Genomic DNA, 14,481 nt, shown 5'->3' with positions numbered 1-14,481 from the left:
AACTATTTTTAGGATCTCCTTTTGAATTATCCCTGGCATTTTTTTTAGTATATCTCTATGCATAGTTTTTTTTAGTGGTTGCTCTGGATATAACAATATACGTACATAATTCATCAGAGCCTACTGGCATCAACATTTTACCAGTTTGAAGCACAGAAAACTCATCTCCCTTTTATACCCCTTATCCTCCTTCATTTAAAATACAAATGTCTTAAATATTACCTATAAATACATCTAGAACACAGCAGAGAGCTTCATCATTTTTGCTTCATCCATCAAATATAATCTAGAAAACTCAAAAGGAGGGGCGCCTGGGTGGCTCAGTTGGTTACGCGTCCAACTTTTGGTTTTGGCTCAGGTCATGATCTCATAGTTTGCAAGTTTGAGCCCCTCATCAGGCTCTCTACTGTTAGCGCAGGGCCTACTTCAGATCCTCTGTTTCCCTCTCTCTCTCTCTCTCAAAAATAAACATTTAAAAAAAAAGAGAGAGAAACTTGGGGCGCCTGGGTGGCTCAGTCGGTTAAGCGTCCAACTTCAGCTCAGGTCATAATCTCACAGTTCTTGTATTCAGGCCCCATGACGGGCTCTGGGCTGACAGCTTGGAGCCTGGAACCTGCTTCAGATTCTGTGTCTCCCTCTCTCTCTGCCCCTCCCCGGCTCATGTCTGTCTGTCTCTCAAAAAAAAAAAAAAAAAAAAAAAAATTAAAAAAAATTTTTAAAAACAGAGAACCCAAAAGAAAAGGGAAGATACATTGTATTTATTCCTATTTTAACACCTTCCATTGTTCTTTCTTCATTCCTGATTTTCCAAATTTTCTTCTATTGTCATTTTCTCTCCATTTAAAGGACTTCATTTAGGCTTTCCTTCAGGGTTGGCCTGCTGTAGTCCAAATCTCATTCTTTCCCTCCATTTGAGAATGTCTTGATTTCCCCTGCATTTCTGAAGGATATTTTCATTGCCTATAGAGTTCTGGGTTTTCAGTCTTTTTTTCAGTTGAAAACCAGTGTGCTGCCTCCATCTGGCCTACATGATTTGTGATCTGAAATCTCGGTCACTCACATTGTTTTTTCCCTCTAGGTGTCATTTCTTTCTCACTGCTTGTGAGATTTTTTTCTGTGTCTCTCGTTTTCAGAAGTTGGACTATGGTATATCTTGATTTAGATATCTTCGGGTATTCTGTTTAGGGTTTATTCAGCTTTTTGAGTCTCTCTCTCTCTCTCTCTCTCTTTTTATAAGTTTCTTTATTTATTTTTGAGAAAGACAAATAGTGGGGGATGGGCAGAGAGAGATGGAGAGAGAGAATCCTAAGCAGGCTCCGCGCTGACAGCACAGAGCCCAACTCAAGGCTTGAACTCACAAACTCAGAAACTTGAAATCAATCTGAGCTGAAATCAAGAGTCAGACACGTAACCAGCTGGGCCACCCAGGTGCCCCTTGAGTCTTTTTCTTTGTATCTTTTGCCAAACTTGGAAAGTTTCAACTTTTATTTTTTCCAAGGTTTTTTTTTTTTTTTTTTTTTTTTCAGTTCCCCCTCTTTCTCCTATTCCTAGGACTCCAGTGTCACAAACGTTTGATGTTTTGTTATATTTTCACTGGTTCTTAAAGCTTTATTTTCTTTTCCAGTTTGTTTTCTGTTCTTCAGACTGGGTAGGTGATTCTTATTATTCCCTCTTTAGTTCAATGATTCTTTTCTCTGTCTCCTTTCTGCTGTTCAGTGTATCCATTAAAGGTTTCTTTATTTTCGCTATTTTTCATTTCTAAAATTTCCATTTGGTTCTTGTTCCTATCTTTCTTTCTTTGTGAAGACTTTTTTTTTTTTTTTTTCCATTTGGAAGCTTTATGATGGCTGCTTTAAAAGCCTTGTCAGAGAAATTGAAATCTTCATGAGCTGGAGATCATCCGAGTTGGTATCTAGTGATTGTCTTTTTTCATTCAAGGTTTTCTTGGTTCTTGATATGATGAGTGATTTTTTTTTTTTTTTTTAAACTGAAACCTGGGCATTTTGGTACTATGAGACTTCTCAATCTTAAATTTCTGGCTTCTTCTGACAGTAGCTAGCAGGAGAAGAGTTTAACCTGCCCTGTTCCTTGTTACTTCCAGGTGGGAGCGGAAGACCATTTCCCCACTCGGCCTCCGCGAGCACTTGAGGAAAGAAGGTCTTGTTCCCACTGGGCAGTTTGGGAGACCAGTTCCCCCTAGACCTGTACCCACACAACCCCGGCTGGAAAGGGCAAGAGTGCCTTGGTACTTCTCCCTCCCTAGCCTCTCCTGACACTTTGGTGATGCAACCCTCGTTACCACCCAGCTGGGAAAAGTCTCAGCTCCTCACAGCTCCAGCCGGGGCACCTCATTACAGCCTGATGAGGGTGGCAGGCTAGGCTCCCACTCAGTCTTCGCTGGGTGGGCCAGTTTGGACTGGTGTTTGGCTGATGTAGTACGGTTAGTACCTAAAAGCTTTCAGTTTTGCTAGAGAGATGGTTTTCTTGGTCTTCTGGCTGGACAAAGAAGGCTTTTGTTGGGGCTTTTCCTGTCGGTGCCCATCAGCATTTCTGGGTTGCCAGCTTCTTTAGCTCCAGGTCTGGCATAGATGAGGGGAAAAGAAGATCCAGGGGACTCAACCACCATGTTGTTTCTCAAGTCCCAAGTTCCATAGTCAGTCTCCTGTTTTCTATCTTTCAGAGTCTTTGTATGTTGTCTTTTATGTAATTTCCAGGGTGACAGTTGTACTTAGAAGAACAGGGAAAGGCACACGTACTCCATTTTTCTAGAAGCAGGAGCTATCAATAGCGGTGTAACGAATGGAGTTGATTTGGGGGAGCCTGGTCTTGTTTTCTGCTCCATAAATGCTATTTGTGGCAATAAACAAAATCCCATGTCCCTTCCCTCAAAGAAATTTCATTCTGGTGAGAAAACAAATTCTTCAATTAGTCCACAAATATTTTCATTTGGAAATATCTTGATACATAGAGAAAAGGTCAGGGTAAGATACTGAAGATAGTGTGCATCCCATCTGGAAGTAGATTCTAGACCAGCTAATTGTTTAGTTCAGGCATGTGCCCTTGATTCTGCTGTACCTAGGCAGATCTGGGTTTGGATATCATAAACAGGTGATCAGTCTCTCAGCAAGCCTGGCAGCAGTAGTGACATTTGGTCTTTCAGGAGAGACCAAACAGAAAAGGTCTGACATTGAGTCACAGAAGCGAAGGGTTCTTTTTCACTGGGTGGTGCCATGTCAGCCAAAGAAGATCCACTTGTGTGGTTGGATACGGTTTCTTTTTTTAATTAATTTTTTAATGTTTACTTATTTTTGAGAGAGAGACAGACAGAGCGTGAGCAGAGCGAGAGGGAGACACAGAATCCGAGGCAGGCTCCAGGCTCTGAGCTGTCAGCACGGAGCCCGACGTGAGGCTCAAATCCACTGTGAGATCACAACCTGAGTCGAAGTCAGACACTTAACCGACTGAGCCACCCAGGCGCCCCTGGGTACTGTCTCTACATGTAGAACTTCAGAGTCTGGCACACAGGTCTCCTCGAAGATTCTATGATACACATGATACCTTTCAATAAATCTCTCATTTGTTTAAACTGAGAAGATTTTTCTTTTCCTTTGGTGAAACTAAGAATTACTAAATCTACTTGGCTAGTTTAAGGAGAACAGGGGGGAAAAAAAAGCCCACTTGTAATTTATACTGTAATTTCACGATGTACGGATCCTGAATGAACTAAAGCCCAAAGTAAAAAGGGAAGAATTTCCATTTCATTCTTGTACCTGTTCCTGAGGTGGGGATCGAAATTCCTTTGTCTTCCTGGCAGTGAGCGCGGCCGACATGTTTAAAGCTTGCATAACTTCGTTGTAACGGAAGCGCTGATTGTCTTGGAGCTTGGCTACAAAGTCATCTGAAAAGGCCACGATGGCTTCTATCCGGTGTCGGACCTGGCAGTCACAGAGGTACTGGAGCAGCAGACACATCTGAAAAGATGATGAACAAGACATCAGGGGTGAATTCAGGAATCTTAAGTAGTTAATGTGTACCTGTGGCAGACACGCTTAGTATCAACTCTTCTATGAACAGAACTCTGATTCTGTGTAGGCAGCACTGTGCTTGGTCCCAGGGGATAAAACCTACAGTTTTTCTAAGCTTAAAAGGGTAAATGCATGCCCCGTTGGTGGACACTTAACTGCCCTGGCCTCCTCGGCAGCTACCGGGGCTATGGCAAATGAGATATATACGGCGAACTCAGCGAGGAGTCTTGTGGGAAAGATTTCACACCAATAAGAACAGACTAGAACACTCTCTTTTCAAACTGGGTTTAACTGGGTAATGAGTGACATGACTGTTTCACTTTAGGATGAAAACCGCTGACTAAGGAGCACAGGAAAATATTAAGAGCTGGCTTCCTGAGGACATTATTGAGCTCCTATACTAATTCTAGAACTCTGCACCTCCAGACTCTGCATGTAAATTAATTTATTGGTTTCACTGTTCATTCATTAAATGCCAAGTTGGGTATTCAACCAGAAGTCAAAAGGATTTAAGCGTATTTATTTATTTTGAGAGAAAGAGAAAGACGGCACAAGCAAGGTAGGGACGGAGAGAGACAGGGAATCCCAAGCAGGCTCTACACTGTGTGAAGCCCGACACAGGGCTTGAACACATAAAGTGCAAGATCAAGACCTGAGATGAAACCCAAAGTCAGATGCCTAACCAACTAGCCACCCAGGCACCTCAGCTAAAAGGATTTTTAACTGAGAGAATATGTTGGTAGAAATATGCCTACAAGAGAACGCTCTGCCCATGTTTCGGAAAGCATTTAAATATACTTAATACCAATTGTGATATAAATACAAAGCAGTGTTAAAGGGAACGTTAAAACCACAACAGGGACATTTCTGCCAATGCCGGCTCTGAGGTAGCCCTAGCATCCACTCCCCTCTTCATCTCCTTCACCCCACCCCAGTGCAAGCCCCGTCCCCTTGGGTCTGGACCAGCGTGACAGCCTCTCGACTGAGTGGGCTCTGGAGGACTAGCTCTTCTCCTTATCAGTTTTCATCACAGCAGCTACAATCAAATTTTTAGAATCAAATTCCCTTGTTAAAATTATTCAATGGTTGGGGCGCCTGGGTAGCTCAGTCAGTTGAGCATTCAACTTCAGCTCAGGTCACGATCTCCCTCGCGGGTTCAAGCCCAGCGTCGGGCTCTGTGCTGACGGCTCAGAGCCTGGAGCCTGCTTTGGATTCTGTGTCTCTCTCTCTCTCTCTGTCTCTGTCTCTCTCTCTCTCTCAAAAATAAATAGGCATTAAAAAAAAATTAGAATGCGGGGCACCTGGGTGGCTCAGTCGGTTAGGCGGCCGACTTCGGCTCAGGTCACGATCTCGCGGTCCGTGAGTTCGAGCCCCGCGTCGGGCTCTGTGCTGACAGCTCAGAGCCTGGAGCCTGTTTCGGATTCTGTGTCTCCCTCTCTCTGACCCTTCCCTGTTCATGCTCTGTCTCTCCGTGTCTCAAAAATAAATAAAACGTTAAAAAAAAAAAATTAAAAAAAAAAGAAAGGATATTTCAGACATCTTGATAAGCACAAGAAACAGGCAATGTCTTTAATTCCTTAGAAACATACATGCAGGAAGCAAAATCTTGCTGTGTGAGAATGGGCACACCTACTGGTAACAAAGTGTTCTATGGCTAGTGAGAGTGGGGGCAGGGTAGGAAGGGGGTAAGGGGTCCCTTCTGTTTCAGGCATTCCAACAAATGGTTGGTGGAATGCATCTGCAGAAATAAGAGGAAAGAGAAATTGCTAATGAAGAGGAGGAGAAAAAGTGCCTGACACACACACTCAAATCACTAAATGTATTTCTTATCAACTACTGTCAACTGACACCATTAGAAAATTCATGAATTCCATTCTAATTTTTTTTTTAATTTTTTTTTAACGTTTATTTATTTTTGAGACAGAGGAGAGACAGAGCATGAATGGGGGAGGGTCAGAGAGAGAGAGGGAGACACAGAACCTGAAACAGGCTCCAGGCTCTGAGCTGTCAGCACAGAGCCCGACGTGGGGCTCGAACCCACGAACCATGAGATCATGACCTGAGCTGAAGTCGGACGCTTAACCAACTGAGCCACCCAGGCGCCCCTCATTCTAATTTTTTTTTTAATGCTTATTTACTTTTGAGAGAGAGAGAGACAGAGACAGAGACAGAGACAGAGAGGGAGACACAGGATCCAAAGCAGGCTCCAGGCTCTGAGATGTCAGCATAGAGCCCAGTGCGGGGCTGGAACCCACAAACCGTGAGATTATGACCTGAGCTGAAGTCGGACGCTTAACTGACTGAGACACCCAGGCACCCCATTCACGAATTCCATTCTAAATGCAAGAAAATTATACTGGCACATCCCAAAACACAACAGGAAGTTGGTTAATTTTATGAAAAACGATCATTATACACGAACACAAAAATACACACACACCCCTCCCCCACCACCAAGAGGAAAAGAGACAAAGGCAAATATCAATACCTAAATAGTTAGTGACCCTGAAATTCACTAAAAAAAATTTTGTTGTTGTTGTTTGTTTTTTCATTTTGTTTTGTTTTCTGATTACCTGCAATTTAACTGGCTCAGGCAGTTTCATTTGGAGCAGTCCTTCCTTGGGCCTCTTACCCCCTTTGGCTTCTTCTTCTCCAGCTCCTTCTGGCTTGGAGTCTTCCATGGAGGGCTCTTTCTCCAGAGCCTCAGTGTCTTCTTCCGGAGTGGCGGCTTCCTTGAACACACTGGGCTCTATCAGCTGCAAGATGTGTTTTAAGTCCTCATTGTGGAAGATCCCCATGATGAGCAGAGTATAGAAAAGCTTGATGAGAGGTACAAAGAGAAATTCAGTGGTGCCCCCCACGGGGTCCCGGGCATGCAGGCTGCCCTCTTTAACAGCTTCTGTCAGCATCTGAATGGTTTTGGCCTTCAGGATGTCCAGCGGGAACTCTGGACTGTATTGGTAGCATTCGTTATTGATGCTCACAAAACTGGGGGAGGAGAACTGTATCCGTGGCCTGAGGGAGGTGCTGAGGCCAATCCCCGGGAGGCCGTGCTTTTTGTTCTCATCAGGGAAGAGGGTGATGCTCTTGGTCTCCTCCGTCATGGGCACGATGAACTCACTGTTCATCATGAGCCTGGCAGTGGCGTAGGAGCTCAGGTGGATGTCAATCAGCAGGTCATAGTAGCCGGCCCGCAGCAAACCGGGCATGTACTTGTTCTCGATGGCGTAGAGCAGCTGGGGTTCGTCCACGTGGCTGCACAACGCATGCGCCACCCGGTGGTTCCCGAGGGCGCAGACGGCGGAGTAAAGCCGGAGCGTGTGGTAGTGGAATTTCAGCAGCTCTTCCTGCTCTGTCAGCTCCAGTATGTCCACAGATCTGTACACAGGAGGAGAGTGGTAGCAAGGTCAGGTGGGGAAAAGTTCTAAAAACTCCTCATCACAGGAGAAATCTAAGTACCTCATGAATTTCAAAAAGTTACGGAAACATATCTTTGTTCCCGATTTTCTATGACAGGTTTCATGATGGTGTATTTTTTTTTTTCTCCGTCAGTACTAGGTATTTTACAAGTTTTCCTCCGTATGCAATTTTACGTGGGAAATTTCTAACCACTAGTGGTTGAAGCTGCTTCATCCTCCATCAATCACCCTCAGGTTTGGGGCACCTCTCGTAGACACGGAGTCTCGATCTGCACCCGTGTCTCCTTTCCTTTCAGAATTTGAGCCCTCCTTAGAAAATCTTGAATCTCCTTTTCCAACTTGGCTAAGCTTGCCCCAGAAAGCCAGAGACCTTTTCCTTAGGCTAAGTTGTCCCTGTCTCTGACCTATGATTAGTGATTCGCCTGACCAGTCGGAAGTAAGAGAATGGAGGACTAATGCTTCTGAAGTGATGTACCTTCTTACACATCCCTCACGGCCCCAGACTTAGACCAGTGCAGCCCTGGTTTCCATCGGGCATGTATGGCTTGTGAAACAAATACTATTTGTGATATTTCGCGTAGCAAAGTTTCTACTGGGAAGCTGAGTCTACGCTGGGCCATTTTGCTTCTAGAATGTATCATGCCCTTCCAACCCATAAAAAACTTAAAATGGCCAGAATATGCCTAAAGTAAAGCCATTCCTTTCAAAACAAAGTCAATTTTAAGAGGACGTAATTCCTTTCGATGTGCTAATGTTTCTACACTATTTATTTAAATTATTAAGATTGCCCATGGGTGACACTGTAGAATTGAAAGTAGAAACTTGATATATTCACAATAAAAGGAATGACTCATTCATCTAGAAAAGTGTCCTTGGTGAGACTATAATATAAACTCATCAGAACATGGGTTATTATATGACTTCATTAATATTCGTCTAGCAGTTAACCCCTACACAGTAGAAGCTGAGTAATTACTTGTGATTATTTGCTGTTAAGCTCTGTCACCGTCCCCCATACTCGATCATCCTGCCCATGCCCATCCACTGTGTCTATGCTTCCCGGGTCACAGGTATTCTATGAAAAGCCACTGTGGCTTGATGGTGCAAAGTTATTCCAGACCCTACCGCCCAAATCTCAGCATCAGAAGCATTCTGAGTGAGAAACTCAAAGCAAATGATGACTCACCTAGGCCTCCGGGAAACCACACAACTGTGGGGCCCGGCTGCTAGCACCCAATTCTTGGGAAGGTATATCTAAGCAGGCCTTCTCTCTCAGAGTATAGCGGACAATGATTCCCATGTCTTACCTAGGCCCTCCAGGCTCTCAAGAAGACTATGAGCCTGGCTGATGGTCAAAATATATAAACCTGTTCACCGTAGCAACACAGAACCTCTGCATTCTAGCTTCTTAGTGAAGAACACAACTTACCCTACCATCTAATTCCTCTCAGACTGCCAGTTTCTAGAAAAAACATCTAAGGACTCCACAATTTACATTAGCTACTGCCCCTTCCAACCCACCTCCTATTATTCACTTTAGGGCACCCTGTTACTTCCTTTAAAGCACCTCTCTTCCCGACTAGACCATGAAATCTTTTAAGGTAAGGGTCCCATCTGTTTTGTACACCATTTAGTATCCAATGCCAGGGACACAATGAGAACTAATATATGTCTGGAATGAATGAATAAGAGAATTCTGGAAGGATCTATAGTCTCCATCTCATGACTCTACATTTAGGTCAGGGCAAACCAAAGCATATACCTCAACTACTTTAATCTGTCTTTCCACACCAACTCCTTATAGCAATATTCATACTTTAATAAGCTATGGATTTACTTGGGAGGATAGCAAAAGAAATAACTTGTTATTCTGTCTGTTACAAGGACATTATTTTATCTGTTTAAATATAAAATATAACACCTCCTTAGCACACGCCATACTGTTGTTGGTAAATATTCTCCCTCTTCTTCCGTCTGTCCTGTATATGGGGTAGTCTGATCTGCCCTACTTAGCTTGGGCTTGACTCTATGACTTGCTTAGGCAGGTCATAAATAAAATAAATAAAATAAATAAACTGTGAGTGAATGTAACATCTGCCACAAGCAAAAAGAAGTTCTAAGAGACCTGAAGTGTCTGTTAACCCTCCTGTACATCCACCATTGGCCGTGGAAACTGTATGTCCCAGATCGGAGCTGCCCCATCAATTTGGGTCTCAGGGTAAGAAGGAGGAAGTCTGCACTCATAGCCCACCACAGCCTGGAGCAGAGCTACAGCGGACCAACAACCTCACGTAACGTGAGCAAAAGATTCACGTCTGTTCACAAGCCACTGAGACGTGGGGGTTGTTATTGCATTAAAAGCTAATATAATACCTTACACTCTTCAACAGTCCTCAATGGAGAAATATTTTTCATAAGTCAATATCATTCTTTTATACATCAAATATTACAGAGGGTCTACTATGGATGAAGCACTGTGCACTGGTGATACGATGGTGAACAACATCGACACAATTCCTGCCCTAAGGGAGCTGACCATCTAGCTGAGGAGGGAAATCTTAACCAAAAAGTACGTAAATTATGAACAGTGATACGTGTCACGAAGGAACCAGAGAACTAACATGTATGTAGTGCCATCCCAAATTGTTAAGTATTAATTATTGGCCATGTCATTGGGGCATGAGAAAAAGCTTCTACTCAGCCACTAGTTGGCATATCCCTTTGTTATTCTGAATTTGGGAACTCATCAGATTTTTCTTTGGCTTCTAGGAAGCCTGAAGCCACTGTGGGACTTTACCAACCACACAGAATGATGTGGTGTGAGTGACCCCGTGCCAGTCTCGCCCTGGGCTTTGTTGTTTTCCTGTCCTCACCTTGCCTGCATATCTGGTTCTAGTGACTCTTTTGTGTGCATTTGTATTTCATACATTTTGGGAAAATGACTCAAACTCTTCATGATCTGTAGTGAGAGTTTATTTATTTACTTATTTATTTAACGTTTATTTATTTTTGAGGAAGAGAGAGAGAAAGAGCATGAGTAGGGAAGGGGCAGAGAGAGAGGGACACACAGAATCTAAAGCAGGCTCCAGGCTTCGAGCTGTCAGCACACAGCCTGATGCGGGGCTCGAACTCACGAACCAGGAGATCATGACCTGAGCTGAAGTGGGACATTTCACCGACTGAGCCACCCAGGCACCCCAGAAATAAGATATTTTTAAGCTTCATTTTCTTTCCCCAGCAGCACACCTGAGCCCCCGGCCAATGGTCTAATTCAAAGGGCCCTAATCAGACGGTAAAGGGCACACAGGGCTGACCTGTTCTCCTCCGGGATATGGAGAGACATGAACTGCAGAGGATCCAAACACTGCACCAGCCAGCCTTGGCGCTCACTTATTCGAGACACATCTACCTTCAGGAACTGGTTGGGCATTCTGCTCCACAGGACGTGGGACAGAAACTGCACGTGGAGACGCGGGGGACACTGTGGCACAGGGTTTTTGTGCTCACTCTTGAATAATCCCGCGGAGAGAGGCATCACATTCTAGGGAGCAGAAAAAGAACTAATTTGTAACAATCCGTGGGGTTAATAACGTAATGACCACAGTTCTGCACAGGACAGAGATCCTGGAAGCGAGATACCCTCTGCGTCCGGCAACGTTAATACAAGAAATAACAGAACTTGGGATGAATGGCTCCTGAAAGGTCAAGAGGCAAAAACATCCTGAGAGAACATACCTAAAATTTCAGGGCTGGCAAACAGGCTTGGGGAGCTAGATTTCTTTCGCAAACACTCCCTGGTACGCTGAGAATGCAGCTACAACCAAGTAGAACCACGTAATCTGCATATTTTTTTTACCAAGCTGGGCCCTCGCCAAATCCGGCAAGCCTGCGGCTGTCTGCGGTACCAAACTCCAGGAAGAGTTGCACGCACTTGGCTCTCTCTCCTGGTCTGTCCTCTGTCGCCCACCTTATCCTTCAAGTGCTCACTCACTGGCTCCCTCACTCACAAGTCAGGTTTGTCAGGTTTCAGCAGCCAGTTCTACACCGGAGACAGCTCAACAGACAAAACAGCACCATCACACAAGACAACAGAGTTCGTCAGACATTAACACAATCTAATTGTTCTTCACCCTGCTCCAGCTTCAGTATGGATCACCTTCAGCCTCCCTAGTGCCTTCAGTCTGATCTCAGGGCAACACAGGACTCTACTTGGCCGAAGCTTATTCATTCACTCGTGACCCTGACACCCCCTCCGCCTGCTCGTCATGGGCCATATGGAAACAACGCTCTCACCTCTCCCATTACCTTCAGTGTCTCCCTCTCCCATAAAGTCTTGTCTACTGCATACTTTCAGACTATCTCATCCTCCAGCTACCTTCCTATTCTCTTCTGATAATGGAGAGGGCGGGGAGGAAAGCCAGATACTGCTTTGGGCCCTGAGTGAACAAAACACACAAAACCCCTCCTCTCATCCAGCTTCCATTTTTTTTTTTTAACTGGAAACATAAAATAGACAAAGTTAAAAAGCAAATTAAATAGCATATGACAAAAGAGGTCACGGTGGGGACCCAGGAAAGAGGAAGCAGAATGCAGGACAGCAATAATAAGGAGGATGATCATAATGGGTACGGCTGAGAAGGTGACATCCCTTCCATGCAGAAGGGACAGTCAATGCAAAGGACCCAAGGAGGAAGTCTGCCTGGCAAGTCTGAGGAAGAGCTGGAGGCCAGATCGATCTTTCTGTCTATATATTTATTCACCCAAATTTGCTGTCTTTCTCTAATTTTCAACCTTGAATTCACTATAGTATAGCTTCGTCCATCATTTTGCCCAAATTCTTCTGGCAAGGTCGGAAGCCCTCCTAACCAACAGGAGTCATGGATTCCTTTCACCCATATTATGTTTGCCTTTCTGTGGCTGCTGAGCATCTCATTTTACAAAAGTAGACATTGAGCTCACGCAGTTTAAGGAGCATGTCCAAACTCACCGAGCCAGCACTGTAAAACCTCCCCCCGCACTCCACCCCGACGTGCAGCTGGCATCTCAACTTGTACAACCGCAAAATTCAATTCAGTTCCTTTTCCTGAATTTCAACAAGCTCTTCCGCTTGTTGCCTTAGCATCCCTTAGTTTGTCCAAACTCAAAAAATTAATTTAATCTTTGATTCTTCATTCTCCTTGAGTACCTGAATCCAATTCATCAACGAATACTATCTGTCCAATTCACTGTCAAATTCTATTCATTTCTCCTCTAAAACATCTTCTCATTTACCCCCCTCTCTCTCCAACATGACTTCTCAGGCTCTCATCATCTCCCATGCGGATGGCATCAAATCATCAATAACTCAGCATTACTGCCTCTTCTCATTCTTGTGAGAACAGATACTTCTCCACATTGCCACCTCCACATTACTGCCAATGTATTTTTCCAAACAGGTTTGCTTATGCTCAGTCCCCAGCTTTGAGTTTCCAATGGGATCAACACTGCCTATACAGTAGGTACCAACCTCTTAGAGAGGCATTCAAGGCCTTCCCAGGTTGGCTTCAGTCCACCTTCTCTCAATGTTAATCTCCAGCCACATCCTGGAAGTCACCTTTTGTTACAGCCATATTGAATTCTTTAACCTTCAGCACTCTGACTCAAATATTTTTGCTTTCTCTTGCCCTTCCTCGGCCTAGGATGTCCTCTCCTACTAAGTGTATTCTGAGATCTCTTATTCAACAGTTATGAGTCAACCTAAATGCCTCCTCTTCTCTTTGCTTTACCCGATCCATCCCCCTCCAACCTCCACCTTGTTCTTTCATTTGTTCCTGGAGTATTCTATATGTGCACTATTCTAGCACTTACCACAATGTACCAGTTTCGTGTCGTTAAGCCCATTTACTAGCTCACCTGTGAGTTCCAGATAATCAAGTGGTATTGTTATTTGGCATTTTTGTTCCATATAAGCCTAGTTTCATCGAGTAATATATTTTTGATGGCCACAGAGAAAGCCTTTTTTGTTCTTCTTCTTACAGAATATTTAATAAGTGATTTAAATTGTGGCACAAACCCTTTCTAATAAATTAACATGTCCCTAGCCACCTGAAGGAAATTACAGAACTTTCAAGCATGGCTTACCTTTTTTAAAAAGAGTCACTTCTGTCACTAACATCGCTGCTAAAAAAAAATACTGAATTTATTTAAGGAGAAGTAGCCGCTATTCCCTAAGAGGAAGACCCCAAACAGAATACCAGCAATGAATCTTTCTTACCTTGATTCTTCCCAGCTCAAACTGGAAAACGTTGGGACTTGTAGCTTGGGCAAAAGCTGCAGGAAATAATTTCGTACTTGGCTCCACCTTAGATAAAGAAATGAATTTGGAAGTATTAGTCAAAGAAGGAACACCCAGAAAAAATATTTTCTTTATAATGACCAAGGAACACTTGACAGAAGGGGCCCAGACACTTTTGTGTTCTTTCAGATGGATCTCCTCTTTCAACAAATATTCAGGGTATCTCATTTCGTTGTTATGCGAACATTTTTGGAGGCCTGTACTGTTTCCCCCCCCAAGGGCAGTGTTATTATTCAAAGAGAACTAAAAAGGCCCAATTAGGCTCATTTCGGTTTTCATTTTCGTCTATTTTCTAAGGTACTCTTCGATCTTCTAGAACGTGCTTTTTGTGCGTGGGGACAAAACGCTTTCTTCCCAGAAGCACGCCACCATCCCTGCCCACGGACCTGGTAGTAGGTGCTCAGCTCCTTGCCGTTGGCGGTGAATGTGAGAAGCCCACTGGCAGCATCCACCATGCACCCGATCTCCAGGCCATTATTGTTGCGTCCTTGCCCTGGGCTCATGCTCTCGCCCGCGCACACCATGTAGCAGTTGCTGCGTTTGATGCTGGATTTCAAAAACAAACAAACAAAACACAAAAAACAAAAAAACAGAACACACTTTTATCTTTGTACGCCCACAGATACAACAGAAAGCATGTATATCTTGCAAACTAAACCTAAATTATGCTGTGCAAGCAACAAGCTCATGCTGTAATGGGAGA

The 14,481-nt window shown here is 44.0% G+C and overlaps 1 protein-coding gene across 4 annotated transcripts in view; it reads right to left on the bottom strand.

Annotated features, from left to right (window-relative positions):
* The window catches only part of RYR2 (ryanodine receptor 2), a 755,762-nt gene that overhangs the window by 227,674 nt on the left and 513,607 nt on the right, over positions 1-14,481 (bottom strand). For all 4 annotated transcript variants that reach the window (XM_081790553.1, XM_081790554.1, XM_081790555.1 and 1 more), the window contains exons 34-38: positions 14,165-14,324; positions 13,698-13,784; positions 10,759-10,985; positions 6,599-7,403; positions 3,771-3,971 (exon numbers count right to left, since the gene is read on the bottom strand). In XM_081790553.1, the coding sequence (XP_081646679.1) occupies positions 3,771-3,971; positions 6,599-7,403; positions 10,759-10,985; positions 13,698-13,784; positions 14,165-14,324 (1,480 nt within the window). The remainder of the gene's footprint in view (positions 1-3,770; positions 3,972-6,598; positions 7,404-10,758; positions 10,986-13,697; positions 13,785-14,164; positions 14,325-14,481) is intronic.

The sequence above is a fragment of the Panthera onca genome, chromosome D2 (assembly GCF_046562875.1).
Source record: "Panthera onca isolate mPanOnc1 chromosome D2, mPanOnc1 haplotype 2, whole genome shotgun sequence".
Classification (NCBI taxonomy): Eukaryota; Metazoa; Chordata; class Mammalia; order Carnivora; family Felidae; genus Panthera; species Panthera onca.
This window is presented reverse-complemented; position numbering and strand designations above follow the sequence as displayed.